Source organism: Gaeumannomyces tritici (genome assembly GCF_000145635.1).
Source record: "Gaeumannomyces tritici R3-111a-1 unplaced genomic scaffold supercont2.3, whole genome shotgun sequence".
Taxonomy (NCBI): domain Eukaryota; kingdom Fungi; phylum Ascomycota; class Sordariomycetes; order Magnaporthales; family Magnaporthaceae; genus Gaeumannomyces; species Gaeumannomyces tritici.
In genome coordinates, this window is record NW_008804547.1 from 6136490 (window position 1) to 6156314 (window position 19825).

At 59.3% G+C, this 19825-nt stretch overlaps 13 protein-coding genes across 13 annotated transcripts; 8 read left to right on the plus strand and 5 right to left on the minus strand.

The window, feature by feature from the left end:
* Positions 1-29: 29 nt before the first annotated feature.
* GGTG_07154 (hypothetical protein) lies at positions 30-1284 on the minus strand (the record flags this gene model as incomplete). Its single annotated transcript, XM_009224978.1, has 2 exons — positions 30-863; positions 950-1284. The coding sequence occupies 2 exons, from the start codon at positions 1282-1284 to the stop codon at positions 224-226; spliced, it is 975 nt and encodes a 324-aa protein (XP_009223242.1). The 3' UTR covers positions 30-223.
* A 387-nt stretch (positions 1285-1671) lies between these two features.
* Positions 1672-3285, plus strand: GGTG_07155 (hypothetical protein). The gene is made up of 4 exons (XM_009224979.1): positions 1672-2253; positions 2354-2555; positions 2637-2752; positions 2825-3285. Exons 1-4 carry the CDS (start codon positions 1860-1862, stop codon positions 3097-3099), a joined length of 987 nt encoding a protein of 328 aa, XP_009223243.1. The 5' UTR covers positions 1672-1859; the 3' UTR covers positions 3100-3285.
* A 383-nt stretch (positions 3286-3668) lies between these two features.
* GGTG_07156 (hypothetical protein) lies at positions 3669-4544 on the plus strand. The gene is made up of 2 exons (XM_009224980.1): positions 3669-4052; positions 4184-4544. The coding sequence occupies exons 1-2, from the start codon at positions 3987-3989 to the stop codon at positions 4532-4534; spliced, it is 417 nt and encodes a 138-aa protein (XP_009223244.1). The 5' UTR covers positions 3669-3986; the 3' UTR covers positions 4535-4544.
* Positions 4545-4997: 453 nt separating this feature from the next.
* GGTG_07157 (hypothetical protein) lies at positions 4998-5843 on the plus strand (the record flags this gene model as incomplete). The annotated part of the gene is made up of 3 exons (XM_009224981.1): positions 4998-5124; positions 5326-5608; positions 5678-5843. The coding sequence occupies 3 exons, from the start codon at positions 4998-5000 to the stop codon at positions 5841-5843; spliced, it is 576 nt and encodes a 191-aa protein (XP_009223245.1).
* Positions 5844-6424: 581 nt separating this feature from the next.
* On the plus strand, positions 6425-8212 carry GGTG_07158 (hypothetical protein). The gene is made up of 2 exons (XM_009224982.1): positions 6425-7346; positions 7469-8212. The coding sequence occupies exons 1-2, from the start codon at positions 7320-7322 to the stop codon at positions 7808-7810; spliced, it is 369 nt and encodes a 122-aa protein (XP_009223246.1). The 5' UTR covers positions 6425-7319; the 3' UTR covers positions 7811-8212.
* Positions 8213-8261: 49 nt separating this feature from the next.
* GGTG_07159 (hypothetical protein) lies at positions 8262-9400 on the minus strand (the record flags this gene model as incomplete). The annotated part of the gene is made up of 3 exons (XM_009224983.1): positions 8977-9400; positions 8686-8891; positions 8262-8583 (listed from the first exon to the last, which is right to left on the minus strand). The coding sequence occupies exons 1-3, from the start codon at positions 9097-9099 to the stop codon at positions 8262-8264; spliced, it is 651 nt and encodes a 216-aa protein (XP_009223247.1). The 5' UTR covers positions 9100-9400.
* Positions 9401-10529: 1129 nt separating this feature from the next.
* Positions 10530-11067, plus strand: GGTG_07160 (hypothetical protein; the record flags this gene model as incomplete). The annotated part of the gene is given in 2 exon segments (XM_009224984.1): positions 10530-10956; positions 10961-11067. Coding segments are annotated over 2 exon segments (534 nt in total).
* Positions 11068-11595: 528 nt separating this feature from the next.
* On the minus strand, positions 11596-11829 carry GGTG_07161 (hypothetical protein; the record flags this gene model as incomplete). The annotated part of the gene is made up of 1 exon (XM_009224985.1): positions 11596-11829. The coding sequence occupies one exon, from the start codon at positions 11827-11829 to the stop codon at positions 11596-11598; it is 234 nt and encodes a 77-aa protein (XP_009223249.1).
* A 1742-nt stretch (positions 11830-13571) lies between these two features.
* GGTG_07162 (O-methyltransferase) lies at positions 13572-15272 on the plus strand. The gene is made up of 2 exons (XM_009224986.1): positions 13572-14243; positions 14346-15272. The coding sequence occupies exons 1-2, from the start codon at positions 13706-13708 to the stop codon at positions 14552-14554; spliced, it is 747 nt and encodes a 248-aa protein (XP_009223250.1). The 5' UTR covers positions 13572-13705; the 3' UTR covers positions 14555-15272.
* GGTG_07163 (hypothetical protein) lies at positions 13673-16742 on the minus strand. Its single transcript, XM_009224987.1, has 5 exons — positions 16239-16742; positions 16124-16174; positions 15960-16063; positions 14847-15897; positions 13673-14771 (listed from the first exon to the last, which is right to left on the minus strand). Exons 1-5 carry the CDS (start codon positions 16485-16487, stop codon positions 14613-14615), a joined length of 1614 nt encoding a protein of 537 aa, XP_009223251.1. The 5' UTR covers positions 16488-16742; the 3' UTR covers positions 13673-14612.
* A 4-nt stretch (positions 16743-16746) lies between these two features.
* GGTG_07164 (hypothetical protein) lies at positions 16747-17768 on the minus strand (the record flags this gene model as incomplete). The annotated part of the gene is made up of 1 exon (XM_009224988.1): positions 16747-17768. The coding sequence occupies one exon, from the start codon at positions 17766-17768 to the stop codon at positions 17073-17075; it is 696 nt and encodes a 231-aa protein (XP_009223252.1). The 3' UTR covers positions 16747-17072.
* A 760-nt stretch (positions 17769-18528) lies between these two features.
* Positions 18529-18757, plus strand: GGTG_07165 (hypothetical protein; the record flags this gene model as incomplete). Its single annotated transcript, XM_009224989.1, has 2 exons — positions 18529-18613; positions 18690-18757. 2 exons carry the CDS (start codon positions 18529-18531, stop codon positions 18755-18757), a joined length of 153 nt encoding a protein of 50 aa, XP_009223253.1.
* Positions 18758-18778: 21 nt separating this feature from the next.
* GGTG_07166 (hypothetical protein) lies at positions 18779-19618 on the plus strand (the record flags this gene model as incomplete). Its single annotated transcript, XM_009224990.1, has 3 exons — positions 18779-19348; positions 19438-19482; positions 19565-19618. The coding sequence occupies 3 exons, from the start codon at positions 18779-18781 to the stop codon at positions 19616-19618; spliced, it is 669 nt and encodes a 222-aa protein (XP_009223254.1).
* Between the last annotated feature and the right edge of the window lie 207 nt (positions 19619-19825).

Below are 19825 nucleotides of genomic sequence, written 5' to 3' on the forward strand. Positions count from 1 at the left end.
CCCCCCCCCCCCTCCTCCCCCTCAACACGCCGCACTATCTAGGATTAGAGTTGACCAATCTTAGGCGAGGATATTTGGATTCTCGTGCGTGGACTGGCTACAGGCCATTTAAGCTACGGACTGTGTCCCGAATAGGAGAAACCTTTGTCAGCATTTCTGTCAGATCACCCGGGTAAAGAACAGCTACGCCCTCCGCGCACCAAAACCCTGCTGACACCGCCACCTACCGGACGGAGCGCAGCGAGGGGAGGTAGGCAGGTGTCAGCAGGGTTTTGGTGCACGTCGGGCTTCGCTGAAAAACCCCCGGATGCTCGGCGATGTACTGCCTGACATTCGTCATCTCTAGCCCACGCTGCACGTTCAGCGTCGACTCCTTGTCCCAGCCAACCCCCTTGCCGGCTCCAAACATGATCTGATACTTGAGGTTGATATCATCGGGACTGCTCTCCAGTCTTTTGTGAAGTGCTTCCAGGTCCCAAAGTTCCCGCCTCCAGGCTCTGGACGGACACAGCTCCTCCATCATGTCCGCGATCTGCTTGTACGACATTGTGTCGCCCGCGATGTGGACGATGTTGCCCGCCGGCGGCACGAACAGTGCCTCGGCCGTCATGCGTCCTACGTCCCGCGGCATGGTCAGGGTGATGCGGTTGTCCCAGCTTCCCAAGGCGCGGAGCACGCCGGCCGGGGCGTCCACGACGCCGAAGCTAGGTAGGAAGAGGAAGCTCGTGAACAGCCCCGTCGACGCGATCAGCCAGTCGGTCTTGTCCTGCTGCCGCAGCAGGTCCCGCACGTCGAGCTGCTCGTCAAACAGCTTCATGACGCTGCCTCTTCCAATGGCTTCATAGTCGCAACCAAACTGCCACCTGTCGACGCCGTCGGGGTTAGCCAACCAAGTCGCATCGGATGCTTGCGGGTTGAGAGAAACATTTCATAAGGGGTCGCAACATACGGCACAAACTTTGCGACGCCGGCGGCCAGCGCAGCCCGCGCCAGCCGCAGCTGGGTGCCATCGGGCATGCCGAACCCGACGCACACCACCACGGTGTGGTATCTCGCAAAGACCTTGGCCAGGGCCTCGACTGACTGGTCCTGGAAGTCGCAGGGCTCGATGTCGGCCCCGAGGGCACGAACCGCCGCGGCCGTCTCGGGCTTGTTCTTGATGCTCTCCGGGCGTAGCATGACGCTGATCTTGGCGCCGCGGCGTTGTGGGTGGCTGACCAGGGCTTCTAACACCGCAGACCCCAGCTCTCCGGCGCCGATGACGAGGATTCCTGATGCCGCCATGGTTTAAGTGTGGCTATCTTGCTGGTGATGAATGTTTATGTACCTTTTGCTGATACAATGGCAGATATGTGTGCAAAAGAATGGGCGAAGACGAGCATGTTCACCTCGGGCAGCCCCGTCTCACCTTTATCCGTACGAGCGGCTGACAAATGTATCTCGCAAACCGGCTTACAAACGTGGAATCTACTGCCAATCCACGTGGGATGTATCAAAATAGCTTGGCAGTAGGTACCTAGGTACCTAATTGCCTAGGGCGTTTTGGGTTGAAGAAAAAACCTGAGGAGCAAGGCATCCAAGTATGAAGCCGCTACAGCACCACCCGTCCAACAGCCTTACCATGGACGCCACCCGACCATTCAGGAAGGCCCGACGGGCGACAGTCGTCCAGCCCCGCCTCCACACGTGATGGCAAATACCCGAAACGTCGCGTCGCGAAAAGCAAAGCTTCCTTCAATGCAAATCCCCACCACCACCTCATTCTCGTCTTCTTGCGCCGCATTCCGGGTGCGGTCTCGCCCTCTCTCTTAGTGACTCCGGGACCCCCGCTTGGCGAAGCCGCCCTTCCGCCGCATGAGATGGCCATCTCGAACCTCATTCCGGGCCTGGAAGTCACGGTCAAGGTCGACGGGGAGGCCGCGATTGAGCATGACGACGACGCCGCCTACGACGAGCCTTGCGCCGTAGAGTACGACTCTCCCGCCGGCGTTCGCGTCGTGAAATACATCGAGGCCAAGTCAGGAGCGCCCTTCTGTCTTACGATCAAGCGAGCTAGCAATTTCAACTTCCGTGGCGACCAGATCGGATGGTCTGTCGCCGTAGATGGCGGCCGGGGATGGTGGCAACAAGAGATCAGCCTTCAAACCCCCAGGAGAGGCGCAGAATGGGTGAGCCAAGTGGCCGGGTACTCTGAGGGTGATCCTGTCTCTGGATTCATCAGGAAGTTTTGGAGGTTCGGGGATTTGGACATTGGTCAGTCTAATTATAATTAGTTGATCCACAGGACGGACTTGTTCGGTCGTCGTTCGCAACAGAGCACGCCTAGCCGCAGCTGACTCTCTCTTATCCACAGAATCGGCCGACACACGCAGCACAGCCGAGGCGATGGCGAAACAGACCTCGCTTGCAAAGTCCCTTGGAGTCATCACTGTTACCGTGCATCACCTGCTACGCCCAGATCAGGTCACGACGCCGCGAGCCTTCCGCGAGGAGACAAATACAGGCCCGGTCAACGAGAAGGCTCTGAAAGGCAAAGCCTTGAGTCTTAGAGCCGCGTCAGTGCTCAGCCTAAGTTATTTTGCCTATCCAATGTAGCGTGACTTCCACGTTGACCCTCGGCATTTCATTTTCCAAAGCGCCAACCCCGAGCCCGGCGCACGGCCGATGCCTTGTTCACGTCACTATCAGTTCAAATATCTGGATCCCAAGCGGCGCCCCTTTGCCGTGTTCGAGTTCCGGTACCGCACCAGAGGTAAATAATCCCATATAAAGATCATATTCCCTATTCCAGATATCATATTGATAAGTGTTGCGACCAATGCAGAGGACCTCATCAAGGAAGCTATCTTACGGGCCCCGCCAAGCCCTACTCAGAAGACTCATGAGAACCAGCCGGTGATCCTGATAGATGATGAAGATGATGGTAGTTCGTCACGCATAGTCAAGGGGGAGGCCACAATGGTCAAAGAGGAGAAGAAAAATGCCACTGGAGGAATCAAGCGAGAGGCAGGAGAGGCTAGCCAAGCTCCTCCTCCTCGCCGCATCAAGCAGACCCGCCGTCCTGACGGAAAGTTCTTGGTCGACCTCACTGACGACTGAGGTCAAGACCTAAAAAGGCCCAGGGACACCGCTATAACGAGGTGGCGGCGTTAGACATTAGAAACTAGTAGTGACGTGGGGGTGGCGCTTCGTGAGGCAGGAGATGTTCCGCGCGTGTTGGTATCGATGCAGGCAGGAATCGCTCCCCACTGCGCGTCAATGGAATCATCCCACCTCGCTCACCGACTGCTGTGCGCGCCTGTAGCTAGTATCGTGTGTGCTGTGCCTTCGTCTCTGGGGTTGGCCTAACCGCCGCGTTTTGGGTTCCCATCGGTACCGACGAGACAAATGCGTGGTGGCGTTCCACGTCCTTCGCGAAAATCTACCAGGATGGGGAGGGGAACGCGAACGCCGTGCGGCTGTTTCCAGGCTGCCCAGCCGGGGCTGGTACTCTGAGGGCACGGGGCTCTCACATCCATTCCTTTTTGGTTGGGCGAAACCACCCCTGCGTCGGGGGGCTGCACGTGGCGACGAGGATCCTGGAACGGCTCCGGGCGCGCATCACTCAGGGAGAATGCGAGCCTGCAGGGCCCTGACAAGCTGACCGTCCCCCTCGCCCACACCACCACCACAAACCCCCTTTTGCCAACACCGCCTACCAAAACAGGGGACGACAAGCGCCGCACACATCGGAGGGTTGACAAATGCGGGATATGGGGGTTGAGGATGATGTGCCTCTGGGGGGTCTGGACATAAAGGGCGCGTGGGGACCCCGTCCTGGGTTCTCGTCGGTGTTGGCCTTTTGCGATTCCCAGCATCAACCTTGGACATTCAACCGACCGCAGTCTAACCCCCCCTCCCAGACGACCCGACCCGCACCCTTCGGTCGCGTGCATCGCATTGTGCCGGACCGTGCACAACCTTCCTTGACCTAGACCTAGACCAAAATGACCAGCGGCTCGTGCCTGTGCGGGGCCTCCAAGATATTCATCTCGGGCGAGCCATCCGGCGTGGTAAGCGGCGCGCACTCCCGCTTCTCTACGATGCAAAAAAAAAAAAAAAAGCATTCGCTCGAGCGTGAGAAGGGGGGGAAAAAAAAGAAGAAAAAGGAAAAATAAAAGCTGAACAAGGCGACAAAACCCAGGTCACATGCCACTGCCGCGACTGCCGCAAGATATCAGGCAGCGTTTACAGCGTCAACTGGGTGGTGCCGTCGACGAACGTGAGCGTGGTCGGGCACGGCCTCAGCTCCGTGGCCGTGACGGCCGGCAGCGGCAACCGCATCACGGGCTATTTTTGCAGCGGCTGCGGCACCACGCTGTACCGCGCCTCGGACGGCGTCCCGGGCCTCTGGTTCGTAAAGGCCGGCGTGCTCGACGGCGAGGCCGCCCTGGCCGCCCACCCGCCCGCCGGCGAGAGCTTCGTCGGCACCCGCGTCGGCTGGGTGCCCAAGCTCAAGGACGTGCAGCAGGCGGACGGGCACTGCAAGCTGTGAGCCGGGTGGGGGGGGGGGGGGGGGCTGTGTTTGTGTGTTTGGGGGCAGCGCTGAGATGGCAGCCCCGAGACTAGGTGTGTGTGATGTGACGGATGTGGGACTTGTTGTGCTGTTCCCTTCGGTGTCAGGACGACGGGACCTATAGCTGAGGCATTATCGGATGGAATAAAAATATCTTAATGGTTTAGATTGATGGGTGTTCTTTTCCCTCGTGACTCGTTTATTGTGCTATCATGGCAGCGTTGGGACATTCTACGACCTCCCAAGGGTGTGTGTATGTATGCAGGATGTCCGGTGGTGCAAGATGAGATCAGGGTAAGAAAGCAATAGTAACTGGTACTCGGTCAGCTATCTGCCGATACCAAAGGTCCCATCCTCGAGCCTGTCGACTGTAAGGACACGAGCTGTCTTCCCAGCATGTTTCGTCCGTCCCTTTCTCTGCAGCGGATGGTCTCGGAATCAGATGCAAGAGAAACATGCATTCATCCCCGAGATTCCTCTCAACGGTGCCGGAACTCCGCCGACCAGCAAGCAGATTTCAGACGACGGTAAACTATACACGGCGAGAGCCCAGAACTACCCCAGCTACTGTACGTCAGTCTTAGCAGTACCTATATATCAATCGCGCGCTGGACAGAAAACTGTCGATGCCGTAGCCCAATCCGACAAAGGCTGCCTCTGCAAGGCTGCCTGACCACTCGGATCGACAGTTTGGCCGTCATCATCGAACATTACGCCACAAAGACTCCCCCGGCGACCATGACGCACAACATCAAAGATCACCCGGGAAGACCCCGGCCCATTCCTCGACCTGTTCACGGATGACGCCGTCTACGTCGACCACGGGGCACAGATCCAGGTGCCGCGCCCGTACCTCGAGGCCCACCACCGCAATTGGCGGCGGTCGCACGCCGACTTCGAGATCAAGGCCGACCCGGCCTACCCCTTCTTCTGGCGGGACGTCGACGAGGCGGCCGGTAACGCGCGCGTGAGCTTCAGGCACCGGAACAAGGGCGTCTTTGTCGTCGACCTGCCGCGGCGCAAGGCCACGGGCAAGCCTTGGGAGTACTTGGGGTAAGTGCCAACAAGTACAAAAAAAAGAGCCGGGGCCATGGGCTACCTGCTAAATCAAAACCTCCTCAGCGTCACGGATCTCGTCATCGAGGGCGGAAAGATCGCGCGGGGCCGAGGACTGGCTCCGGATCCCGTTCGAGGACAGCATCTTCCTAGAAAGTACATCGTCATCGACGCCAAGACGACCAAGCAGGTCCAACGGCCCATCGTCGGCAATGGCAAGGTCCAGGAGTAGGAACGGTCGCCCCCCACGCACCCCGCGAGGGTAGGATGTGTTTTTGCCCTATTAAGGGGGTTGGCCGGGGTTCGAGGTTGGATCGGCTACCCGTCCGCTCGCGCGGCCTGGTTCTCGACGGGGCTCGCATGAAACAAAGGCATTGGAAATAGAAACATGGTCTGCCGACGGCCGGGTCCTTTTCAAGGCGGGTTCCGCCTCTTGTGAATCCGGGGAAGCACGTTGCCACCTGGTGGGTGCTGGTTGTCAGGGCATGGCTCCGGGGATTTTAAAGATAGGAGTGCAGCAAATATAAACACTTGGCAAAAGTATCTAACAAAGCTTCAGGCTGTTGGATCTGACCTTGCGGCACGACACGGGGTGCGCGGCGCGCAGAAGGACCGCAGGTACGCCAGACTGCGTCGTGGCAGGCAGAGCAAAGGCTGCTTTTTGCCTGTGATCTCAGGCTTAGAGAGGCCAAAGAAATCCAGCTTTGCAAAATGGGCAAATGCGGCAACCACGTGACCAGACCCTGAGTCAAGAACGGAGAAGTTTGTGCTTGGCGCTTTTCTATTTCGGTGCCGCCTGAAAATAGATGGGTGATCCAGTTCCTCTCTCTCTGGCCGGGGCTGCTCCCTGCGGATTGTAATCAGGTAAGCACGACATTCCGAATTCCGATCATGGTTGATTGACACCTGAGCCCAATGCTCAACAGCTCGGTCGCGATGTCATGGCCGCAATGATTATGATGGAAGGACCGGAACACGGCACGGGAGCACGGAGGCCCCGAACCGGCAATTGGCGTGCCGGCCACACCACGCCACAGGCCAAGTGAGGTCGGGTTTACACATTGGCACGCATGCGGTCCAGGGCAGCCGCGCGTTCTCTGGGCTCGTTTGGCACTGGGTTGGTTATTATGACGACGATGACCTCAGGCCGCCCCGCCGGTCCTGCCCCAAGACAGAGGCAGCAGCCGACCATTTTATGCCATGTTTGCCGCAAAGCTTAATGCCGGCTGGGTAGGCCGGGAGAGTCCAATCAAGCAGTGGCGAGCCAGACGAGAAAAAGATGAAAAGAAACAGAAAAGCGATGCCCACAATTATGGTGGCTTTGGCGGCGTGGCAGGGGCTGCTCAATTGAAACATTGCACAGCTCTCGGCCATCCATCCATGACGCGCGCTGGGGCACGGGAAGACCCTGGCGCCACTTATGTTTGGATGGGGCGGTGGACTGGGCTCCTGCCATTACAGTATGGCACGGCCACACATGATGACGTTTGTCCGACAGGAACAACGGCCACGCCTTAGTCCATGGAAAGATGGTCAACATGATAAAAGAGGGCCGCCGCGCCTCCCATTCTCTGCTTGGGAAACCCTTCTTCACCACTCTCATCTCATTGAGCACAGTCATCCATCGCAAACAGCAGCTTCTCCATCAAACCTGAAGCAGCCCTAACCCGAGCCGTGTATCTATCCTCCACCCCCACAACCAGCCACAATGGACCACGTTAGCATGCTGATGGAGGTAAGACACACTACTACTCCCACCACTCCCAAACTCCAAAACCAGTCAGCCCCAGCCACAAATCAATCCCACTTACTACACACCAAACGTCCCACTAACACTAATCCTCCCCCCTCAAACAGCGCGCCGCTCGGACCCAGCGCAAGTCGACGGCCCGCCGCCTGGCCACGGGCGCCATCGTCGGCATTGCCATCGCCTGCTTCGTCGTCTTCCTCGGCTTCCTGCTGTGCTGCTACTGCTGCTGCTTCCGCCGCCGCCGCCAGCGATCGCGCGAGCTCGAGGACCAGCAGCCGCAAATGTCCTCCAGCAACAACGGCGACGGCATGATGGGCAAGTTCCGCAGCATGATGCCCGGCAACCAGAACAACGGCGCCCCGCTGCCCTCCACCCCGACCGGCGGCCCCGACCAGGGCTTCCACAACCAGTACCCGCACGTCCAGCAACCCACCCCGGCGTACCGCTGAGCCTGAGTCGGTTTTAGGGTGGTTGAGGGTACCCGACCGAGGTGCCCGCCGGTAAACACTAAACAACATCGCGTCCGGACCGAGATGGGGCTACGACCTGGACACATTGGGCGGCGTCTTGGAGTTTTTCTGTTGTCTTGTTTCTTTCTTCTTTTTGCCTTTTTAGGATTTAGCATTGCGTGGGAGCCCTCTCTTTTTCTTCTTGTCATTTCTTTACGACATCACGAATTTGGTACCAAGTAGCGATTTGAAACAGTCGCACAAACAAATCTTTCTCTTTCTCTCTCTTTAACTTGATCTTCAGACGTGCCGAGCGATAATCGTGATGTACAGACGCCGAAAAAGCAAATATCAACACAATACAGATGCAAGGATCCAATCCTGTGGTTTCTTGGCATCCACACTCACAAACGGGCAGGGACAAAAATAATGCAGCGGGCCTAAACACACATCACGCGGCCTGCCCGACCATAAACTCGGCCGCCTTGCCGACGTCGCGCCCGTACTGCAGGTGCGGGGCCAGGATGCGGTTGCCGCCGTCGCAAATGTTGTCGCCCTGGCGGCAGATGACGAGCGTCTTTTGTTGACCCAGGCCCGCCACGGGCTGGCCGTTCTTGGGGTCGCCAAAGATGACGGCGCTGCTGACCCTTTGCAGCGCCGCCGCCGGCAGCTGCTCGGCCGCGTTGTGCACCAGCTGCCCGCCCTGCGAGTAGCCCGACATGACGACCTGGCTGCCGGGGCACTTTGCGATGAAGCTCTGCACCTGCTTGGCCCTGTTTTTTTTGTTGTTGTTGGTGGTGTCAGTGCCGGTGGGGGAGGGCGGGATGGATAGAGGAAGGGATGGGATGGGGAGGGATGGTGTTGTCGTTGCTTACATCTCGGCGCTGCCTTGCCTGTCCCCGCCGGCGAGGAAGCCCGGGATGTTGGCGGGGTAGTCGACGCCCTGCATGGCCACCGTCCTGCCGCCCGCCGCCTGCTTGACGGCGGCCAGGAGCGGCGGGCCGACGATGGTGCCGACGTTGCCGCCCTCGGTCGTGCCCCTCGCGAACACGATGATCATGTCGGCGCAGCCCTGCGCGTTCTTTTGGTCGAAAACGGGGGGGGGGGTTGACGGTCAGTTGCTGATACGTAGCCTACAGTGCAGCGCAGGGGGAGCACCGACTCACCTCTGTTGACCGGGACTGGCGCGCGTCCAGCTGCGGTGGCTGGGCGTCCTCTGCCGCCAGCGGGTGCGCCAGACCCAGGGTCGCCAGGAGCGTGGCGGCTAGGAGGGGGTTGGAAAACAGCATGTCGAATGTCTGGTGATGCCTGTGTGTGGGTTGATTTTGTGGATAGCAACAAGTCGCCTGTGCTTCTCGTCGGCTTGCGGGAGGAAGCGCTGTGTTGGATGGTATCTTGCTGTTGTATGGAGTGACGGCTACATCGGAAAACAGCCGCCGTGAACGATGGGATCATTTTGCATTTTTATACCAGTCATGGTGACCTGTCTATCGCAGGGAAATTGAGTGCTGGTAGGTGAAGGCTAACCACGAGCAACTTCACACACGATTTTGCAGCCAACCTCGCAATCGTTTCCCAAACCGGTATCAGTATGAGGCTCGTCCTGGATCCCGAAAAAAAGCAACGCAAGGCTGCGGGGCTCGCTGGCAGGATGACCCCTGGCTTCTGGAACTTCCAAACCACAACCCGCTGGCATGTCCATGTCCGCGATGTGCGGATTTTCGATGCTAAATGCGGGTTGCCTCGGGCGATTGCCTAAACATTTCGCGGCCCAGGAACCCAGCTGTGGGTATAATAGATACATATAGTATTTAAAGCTCCGAGTTTAGGGGTAACTATGTATAATGTTATAACCAATTCTGTTAGCGGCTGTGAGGGTGAAATGGGAAGGCAATTGCAGCGCCCGAAAGTAGTGGTGGCTTCGTGTTTTGTCATCAGCCGCTGGAGTTGTAGCGGACGGTTGCGAGGGTGGCCTGTTTTGGGAAACCTTTTCTGGCGGGAACCAACCCTGCCACACCATATTTGCACCTTTTCCAACTTTGGCAGCTTAATCCATGGATGGTGGTGGGATCGCAGACAAAAGTCTCGTCTCATGAGCTGCCCAAAAACGGCTCCCTTCTTTCATGGCCAAAAAGCAAACCTCACAACGTCACTGGGTCTCCGCTCATGCGGGCTGGCGAGAAAGAAGAATGCCCAGAGACAGCGACATCAAGAAACTGCCGTTTCCAGGATGCCTCGGGCAATTTCTGCAAAAAATCCTCCGCGGGACCATGCGGATATCTTTCCTTTTTTTTCTCCTCCCCCCTTGCGGCCATCGTTTCCATCTGAGCAAGGTGGCCCCAAATCGGGTCTAGCGCGCAGCGAAACAACTGTTTCGGGCACCAGCGACCAAAAATCCAGCCTCTGGCTGGGCCGCTTCCGGAATCATCATCATCCCTCCCCCAAACGACGACAGCAGCAACGCTCCGTTTCGGCGGCGAATCAGCAAATCGCACCTCTGGGGACGGGATGGAGGGTCGCAAGCAAGAAGACGCATGCAGCCAAGGGGGCGCGGATCATGCCGAACCCCCCAGGCATTGGCGCGGTTTTGCGTCTGCCGCCCGGCGACGGACAATGCTTGGGTGCTTGGCACGCTAGCTTCAACGTCGGCAACCCTTTGCGCCAGGCCGATCCATGCCCGCGCCGTCATGGTGTAAAGAATTGCCTTGAAGCAGTCGAGATGGACGACCAACACCCGACCCAGCGTCGAGGCAGGGACGTCCAGGCCTATCAACTTGCCAATGAAGCTAACGGCACTGGAGGCGTCCCGCAACGGAGCCAGGTTCCCTGCCAGGTCAAGCCTGGCCCGGGGGATGCAATTGGGGAAGACGATGTTGAATATGGGAGAGCAGATGGCAAGGCCGACGAGAGCCCCAAACATGCCATGTTGAGAAAGTTCGCCGTCACCAGACCCTCATCGTCGACCTTCCTGACGCTCGCCTGCACGGGCAGCATCGTGAGACGCAGCAGCGAGACGCCCTGGCCACAGAGGATCGGCAGGCCGCAGAGGATATGCACCGAGGACCCCACCTCGAAGAGGGCCAGCAGGCCGGTCCCCAGCGTGGTGATCGCCCACGAAAACCGCAGGAGCCACACGTGCCCTCCAAGTAGGGGGGACCGTCGCTATGGAGACGGCCGCGACCACGGCGCTCAGGATGCTGGTCAGCGGCAGGAAGACGGCTGCCTGGATGGCGGTCTTGAGCTGGAAGGCCTGGTAAAACAGCGGCAAGTACTGAATCAGGGAGATTAGGTCCATGCCGTGGACGAAGCCGCCAGCCGATCCAGCGCCAGGTGGCATGGGTGGAGATCAGGGCGCCGACGAAGGGGGCCGGCGATATTGCCGACGGCGCTGGGGACGACCATCAGGCCGAGGAACCTGGCGCGCTCCTCCAGCGTGGTCATGTCGGCGAGGACCACGGACGCCAGCACGTCGATGCCGCCGCCGCCGCCGCCGAGCCCCTGGAGAACGCGGCAGGCGATGACGGCGTTTACTGCCTTGGGCTAGCGCAAATACGACGGAGCTGGCGAGGAAGAGCGCCGCCGGCGCGTACAACGGGTGCTTGCGCCTGGGGACCTGGGAGAGATTGGCCCAGACGGGCTGCACGACTAGGCCGCAGAGGCTGAGGCCGCAGAGGCTGCAGCCGAGTTACCCAGAGATGGGCCTGCCGGGTGTGTCCCAAGGGGGCTAGAGGTGGGTAGAGCACGCGATTAGGGCATGGTCGGGGAGCGTGCAGGGAGGACGGTGCTCAGACAGGCCGCGTCCAGATGGAAGACGAAGAGAACCAGGGCGAGCCCGGCAAAGGCGCCCGCACGGGCTGGTAATTGACTGTCCCAACCCGCTCCCCGGACACGCGGGACTCGTCGGCCGCCATTGTTGTGCTCTTTGGCTGCTCGGCCAGCTCCGGCGAATCCCCGTCGGCGACAGCGGCAGTGGTCTCGACATCAGGACCGCCGGCAGTCTTGGCACCGGGGTGATGCATGGCGAACAAGCCTTGCTTGAAATTGAGGACTCGATGAGGCGTCAACGGGTGGCGAGGGGTGTGTGCGCTAGAGTTGGAATGTGCTCAAGCCAATCGACGTTTGGTTCCTTTCTTTCGGAGAGAAATTCTGTCGTGGGCACTCATGGACATCAAGGCAGAAGAAAGGGGCCACCGCCAGCACTTGGGTTACATGGTGGGATATCTAAACGGGAACGGCGCGCACTGGGGCTCGGAAATGCAGAGCAAAGTCTGCATGGGCTTGTAGGAAAACACTTTTTTGTCAGTCAATATCTTCTCCCTGTACCGTTTTCGGGGCATCACCTTACCAGCCACAAATTCGTCTTGAACTTCCATTTCTATAAACCACCCTGTTATCCAAGTCGCTGTCTATGTCTTTATTGGCAGCGTAGCTATACAAATACTTGTCGTCAGTATCCGCCTTGGTATACGACACCAGACTCGGGTTTTATTCCCACCTTGGAGCTACCCCATCTCCAACCTTTGGAATCGCGATACGGCTTAGGACGCCGCTGGGGTTGATAGAATGGGGGCAGGTTGGGCGACATGCCTCGCACGTTTACACAAAGTCTATGGAAAGGATGGTGCGGCACTGGTCGCCCTTGGGTGCCGCCGCGGTCGACATCGCGGACACGATGTCAGATAGACAATTCGGGGACGGGTTGCCTTCTTATTGCCTCTGATCTCTCCCCAGGGCGTACGAAAGCGTGCTGGCTAGCCTGGACGGAATGGACGTTGGCGATGCAGCTCCCTGCGCAGTCAAACGGAGGGAGCTGGGGAACAAACGAGGTTGCTAAGAGATTACATCATGGAGAGTCAGGATCATCCAGGGAATACAGCAGGTACCAAGTACGGTCTCCTAGTATGAGAGTACGCAGAAAGGAGGCTAGGAGCCCGGCCAGAAACTTGCCGGCGCAAAGGTACAAACGTCACTCAATCACACCCAGGTCAGATATGCCCCTCAGCGCCATGCTGCGCGCGTCTTCATCAGCCGCAGTGAAGCTTGTCCGACTCTTGGCGGTGGTTCCCAGCCCCTGCTTTGCCGACCTTGAGCAAAGGCCGCGCTCCCGCCTGTGTGTGCACCCTCCTTGGGAGATAGCTGCCTATCGAGCTTGGTAGGCACCTAGCTGCCTGGGGAGGGGGGTCTGACGGCCCCTCTGCATAGACGCCCCCAAGCTATCATATTTATCGACGCCGACATTATGATTTCTGACCAAGGCCGCCGGATCAGCTCCCCGTCAAGTTCAAGTGGGAGCTGGCGGATCCTGACCTGAATGATACCCGACTTCATTTCGCACGGCCGCCACAAGATTGCTGTCTTGCGAAGCACCAGCACTGCCCAGCCCAACCTCGGTCGTCCTTTGGTCTACCCACCCACTCCTGTCTGCCCCTCCGAGGAGCGCCGTCAGCCATGCTGTCAATAGACATGCAGCCTTGTCGGCCAATGATCACGGCGAGATGGCGCGGCGCGGCGCGATTGGTGCGTTGCCTGTTTTCTTTTTCGTATCCAAGACGCGGGGGAGTCGGAACGGCGGCATCTGCTTCGCGGCTCGAATTCTCGGGTTCCGAATGACGGCAGAGGGTGCCATGTGGCGTGCGTTGGCCATGCACATGCAACAACCAAAAGCTACCCACCGTTCGGCAGCCCATCGATCCATCTGAGTCACAGCCCAACCTGTCGCCCGACTCAGCAAATCGGGGGCTCGTTTATAAAACAGCCGCGGCAGAGGGACACTGGACGTCAAGACTCACTCGAATATCAACCTCCCTTTCAGCATCCTCCAGAGCTCAGACACGGTCTCCCCTCCCTCAAACCCCAACTGGCAGAAAACGTCCCACCCCCACCCCCCGAGACAACATGCCTTCCACCTTCGCCAAGGCCGAGATCTACAAGGCCCTGGCCTCCGTCAGCGCCAGCCAGCGCGTGCTCGACGTGCTGACGGAGCTGCACGGCGAGGCGCTGGACGAGCCGCCCTTTGTGAGCACCGACATACCCGACGACGCGAGCCCGGCGGCGGTGCAGGACGCGCGGCAGGCGCGCACGCGCGGGCTGTACGTGGCGCTGGACCCGGAGAAGTGCGCGCTCGCGTACCTGCTGCTGCGCGCGTCGGGCGCCCGCACCGTCGTCGAGGCCGGCACCGGCTTCGGCCTCTCCACCATCTACCTCGCCCTCGCCGTCGGCCAGAACGCCGCCGCCGCCGGCGTCGCCCGCCCCGGCCCCGCCGCGAGGGTCATCGCCACCGAGCTGGAGCCGGCAAAGGCCGCGCGCGCGCGCGAGAACTGGGACCGCGCCGGCGTCGAGGACGTCTCGCGCTGGATCGAGCTGCGAAAGGGCGACCTGCGGCACACGCTGAAGGAGAACATGCCGTCCCAGGTGGACTGTCTCCTACTCGACAGCAAGTTTGCTCCCCACTCCCAAAATAGTATTCTGGCAGTGACAAGAGGGTCCTTTTTTTTTTTTGGCTAACCAGTAGTAACCAAAACACCAACAAAAACAGTCTGGACACCGCTGGCACTCCCAACCCTCAGGCTGGTCAAGCCGTATCTCAAGAAGGGAGCTATAGTGCTTGCCGACAATTTCGAGGCCGCAAAGGAGGGTTACAGGGAGCTCCTGGAATACGTGAGCCGGCCGAACAGTGGATTCAAGGGTACCATCCTGCCGTATGCCGGTGGATTGCAGATGCTTGTGTATGTAGGCTTAGACTGAAAGGCCCTCCTCCCGTGGGCCGTACGGATTGATGTGTCGATCAAGATACCACCATCCATCATGCTTCATCACCCTTCACCTCCTTTTCCTTTGCGACCGAAACCGTCTCCTCCGCGTCGAGGACCCTGCGCTTCTCCTCCCTGTGCGTCAGATACGACAAGCCGACGGTCCAGACGACCAGCGCGATGGAGGTGGCGATCATGGCCCACATGCCCCTCTGCAAGCGAACCTGAATTAGCACGCGAACTCGACCGAGAGAAGGAGAAAGAAAAAAACTCAAAAAAAAACTCACAATGAACCAAGGCGCCATGGAAGCGCCGTAAAACACAATGCTCCACCACGAATTGACGGCGCTGCTGCACAGGTTCATGCCGGCGAGCACGACGCCGCGGAAAACGGGGTCCTCGTGGCGCATGGCGTCGTTGCACCAGGCGAAGAAGGTGGCCTGGCAGGCGTAGACGGCGCCGGCCCAGTAGTAGGCGGCGAAGACGACCGACGTGGACGCGGCGCTGGCCGGGTCGCGGGACGCGGCCAGGACCATGGCGGACGTGGCGACGCCGACAACGCCGATAAAGTAGGCGACGAGGTACCGCTTGCCACCCAGCAGGTCCGTCAGGGTGGCCCAGAAGAGGGTCGAGACGATGCCGACGGCCGGCACGCCCGTCGGGTAGTTGTTGAGCTGCGCGACCGTGTACGACCCGGCCGGGTGGCTCTTCATGTACAGGCCCAGCAGCGAGTTGGTGCTAAAGGACTCGGTCTCGCCCGCGATGACCCAGAGCACGACAAAGCCCCACCAGTACCACGACGCGAGCACCTTTTTGGCGAACCCGAGCGTCAGCGGCGACCGCTCTTCCCCGACCGGCGGCACGCGCGCCGCCGCGAGCGCCTTCTCCTCGGCCGTAAGGTAGAAGGCGGTCGTGGCGTGGGGCGTGTCGGGGAAGAAGAAGAAGCCGTAGGCGGCGATGGGGACGACCAGCAAGCCGTCGACGATGAAGAGCCAGCGCCAGCCGCTGAGGCCGTGCAGGCCGTCCATGCTGCTGTGGATGCCCGTTTGGATGAAGCCGCCGAAGAAGGTGCCGGCCAGGCCCGAGGCCGTGAAAATGCCGCTGCGCTTGCCGAGCTCGCGCTCCGTGTACCAGGCGCCCAGGATGTAGTGCGTCCCGACAAAGGTGGAGGCCTCGGCCAGGCCCTGGAAGAAGCGGATGGCCATGATGGACGTCGGGCTGCGCACGCTGGCGGTGCACATGGTCAGGGCGCCCCAGATCATCATCATCAGGGGGAACCAGTAGCGCGGCTTGACATAGTGGAGGGACAAGTTGGACGGCACCTGCCCGAGAACGTAGCTGTGTCCTGTGTTAATGGGACCGAATATTTCCATCATCAGCTGCAGTGGTGTGCGACGTACCCGATGGTGAAGCAGGTGTTGATCTGGTTTAGCTGGTCTCCGACGAAGCCCAGCTCCTCTTTCATGCCTGAGACGTAGGCATTGTTGATGTTTGTTCGGTCAAGCTGGCGATGGTCAGCTGTGGTCAGCTGTGGTCAGGCTGGGCGAGACAGTAGGAAACCCACGTAGTTGACCAGATAGCTTAGGCAGCAAAAAGTCAGGATGAAGAAGTCGATCTGGTCGCACTGGTCAGCCTGGTTTTTGAGAGACCAGTGGTTGTGGCTGCATGCACGGCCTGACCTTTTGGATGAGCTTGCGCTCTCCGGGCCGATACTCGACGTGCAGGTATTGCTTGACTTTGTTGAGCGCCATTGTAAGATGCGCCGTGCGTGGCGGCCGTTGAGCGACAGGAGAGCTGCGACGCACGTCGACGCTCCGGCAGCCGCCGTGCCGAGGTTGGGCGGCCGCCCTCTTTATGGGGTGTCGAAGCGCGGTTGTGAATTGGCGATCGGGGTCGGGCGTCGGGCGCCAGGTGTTATCGTGACCCATACAGCCGACCCCGTCTAGATAAGATAATAGGGCGCCTAGCTATCCCGTAAGGCCCAAGGTCTAGCGGAGGCGTCGCGTCATTACACAGTAAAATGGCCTCGTGATACCAAAGCGCATTTCTGGCCCCACCGTCCTGTTTCCGTCCGATCTCGCTGCGCCCCCGCATCTCGATCCGAGGGAAGCCTGCGGCGCTACCTAGGGGCCTGGGCTGGTCGTCCCAGCCATTTCCCGAGGTGCCGCCGGGAGGACTGGGCCTGCGGGGAAGCGTGATAGGCCTATGACCGGTCGGCGTCCGACAGCTTTACTGTTGACCAGGGGCCTACCTGTCCCCAGGCAGACCAGCAGCACAGACAACCACACCGTTTACGGAAGGCTCCCCAATGTACTCAAGCTCGAGGAGCTGCTCGCTCAGCTGCTCGAGCCTTTCGGCCCAGGGGTGGAGGATTTGGACGAATTGTGCCGCGAGAAGGGGATTGATGAGGAGTTCAGGAGGAGGGCGCTCGGGAACACACGTTCCCCGCATGGCCCCTATTGCCTCCGCGAGGTCACCATGGCCGCCGCGAACCTTGCCCTGCCCTGCTTTGCTCATGGCGACGCGATCGCAGAGTTCCGCTTCCCGCCCGGCCGCGCATCGTCCGCGCCCGACCGGCGCATCATGGTCTCCCCCGCCTCGGACATAAAGTTGTAGGTGATTTTGGGCCAAGCGGCCAGGGCGGCCTGAAGCTTCGGATCCTTCACAGGCTTGGCGATGCTGGTTTGGTAGAGTCGGAGGAGGTCGGGTGGGATCAGGGTGTGGTCCGGGTCGCTTTCGGGGTCCATCCAGCGAGCGATGACACGCATCACCAGGGCCTGCAGTCCCCAATAACGTCCGATCGGATGGTTGAGTAGCTCCTCCCAATCCTCGCCGTCGCCTGCCGCAGCAATAATGGGAGATAGGGAGATGTCGACCGGTTTATATTCGTTAGCCCTCATGCAGCAGTTTGCAACCATCGATCGGACTCCGTTTTTCAAGTTTTTGGCCAGAGTTGTGAGCAATGGGCCGGGTTCGTTCATACTGCGCGAAATGTAGCGGATGCCCGGGTGTCCCAATATAAGGGGGACGACGACCTGTGGCTGGGTGGGGACGATGGCCTGTGGCTCGGTGGGGACGACATCCTGTGCCTCGTTGTCGATGGGCTCGCGTTTGGTTGGTTGGAGGCGGCAGATGGCCAGCGTAATGGCTGCAGCAACGAGGGCACCACAAGCTGCAAAGCCAACGGCGGCGGCGGCTGGGAAAGACATTGTGGCGGTGGAGGGAACCTTGGAGAAAATGAGATAGATGCTGGCGAAGAGAAGGGTGGCCGGGTGATGGGCTATTTGAATGGTTGAAGAAGAGAGACAGCAAATGCGAAAGAAAAGACACCAAACACAAGACCCGCCGAGAAGGGAAAGACGTGTGTGGTGGAGAATGGGAGATAGGAGAAGGAATGAGGCATGAAGGAAGCTGCCCGCCTTTCTCACCCTTTGCATCCAGCCGCAAACGGCCAATCCCTGCCCAGGCTCTTTTGCTAGAAGCCCAGGCGTCTCTTTATTCAGGTCGGGTCGCGCGACCTTTGCTCAAGTGGGCAGCGTTGACAGGAGCCGGATGGGCGTCACTTCGGGTGAGGATGCGGCACACATCATGATACATAGAAGCATCAATCACCTAGATATGCTGGGTATCGCTGGTACCTCTCCACGAGCTACCCAAGCACATACCTACCTAGCAAGCCGCCCAAAACACCTAGTAAGGATACACGTAGACGGGTAAGGCAGATACCTAAAGGGTTCCGAGGGGAGGGCAATTCCCCAGCTGGTGTCCACTCTTCCTGACGAAAGCCCCTCATCCTTGCCTTTCTCCAAGCTCCGTTTCTCCCCAGCCTTCGTTTGCCCGTCGGGACGGCCTGCTTTGACAAAACACATTCCAACCCGGGCTGCTCGACACGTCTGGTTGAGTACGGCAGACCCCAACCGAACAAGTCAATCACTCTGTCGAACTGAAGCATCCGACCAATTGCCCAACATGTCGGCGGCGACCGCAACGGCGGCGGCGGTGGCCGAGGCCAACCAGTGCCGGAAGATGGTTTCCATCGACATCGGGACTACTTGTAAGCTGCGCAACCTCAAACACCAGCTTACCCCTTATCACGCTATCCTAACAGTGCTCCGCATGCAAACTATCAGTCACAAAGTGTGCACTTGTCCATCTGAAGCCGGGACATGAGCACGAGATCCAAGTGGTCATCGGCTAGCCCGGAGACGCGACAGACCCGATGGTGCCAAGCTTGCTGTCGTACAGCGAGGGCGATGACGGCGAGCTCATCACATACGGCTTTTTAGCCAAGGAGGACATCGCCCAGGCTAAGGGCAAGGCCATCTACGGCATGTTCAAGAATGAGTTTCCTGACGGCATGGTGAAGCCACTGCGTGGCTCAGGCCCCAAGAGGAGCGCGGAAGAGCTCTTCCTCGCCATGGCGCAGAAGCTTCTCGGCGACATCAAGGTCTTCTACAACAAGAACAGGCACATGGGCGCCTACCAGGCCCCCCCATGGGACGAGGCCAACATTGACTTCGCCTTGAGCGTCCCCGCCTCAGCCGTATTCGCTGATACAGCCACATCCGCCGATGCAGCCACATCCGCCGATGCAGCCACATCCGCCGATGCAGCCACATCCGCCGATACAGGCACATCCACTTATACGGGCAAGAGGCTTCGGCAGATTCTCATCAAAGCTGGATTCGACTCGGTTGATGGCCACTCCGTCCTCGAGGACGTGATTACAGAAAGCCAGGCCGCAGCCATTTATTCGCTGTACACAGCCACCAGCCCCGATATTTTCCAGGTATGTGGCCGATCGAGCTACCGTTCGCCGCAAAGGTCTATAAACAATCAAGGCTGCTAGCTGTCTGACACAGCCGATGCCTTAAATAGGTCAACCAGACGACCATTGTCGTAGACGCTGGGGGTGGGACATCGGTACGTACCATATGGGAACCTCAGGTAGAAACGCTCGTATGGATACCGACGGGCTGACAAGCAACCGCACCACATGATACAGGATCTTTGCGTCCTCCGTGTGGAAGACCCGGTCGCGCGGACGGTCACGCTTTAATCTGTTGATCCTATCGTCGGAGTGAAGATTGGCCCGACTTGGGTCGATCGAAACCTCGAGGATCACTGTGGGCCTTCCTTCGCCAATCCTATTGCCAATTCCATGCCGAGTCGGCCGCACGATCGATCGTGGGCGACCCCAATCTAGAGACTCGCAAGATCAAGATCTGCCAAGGAACAATCTCACATCAGGCTTTGGACATCGATG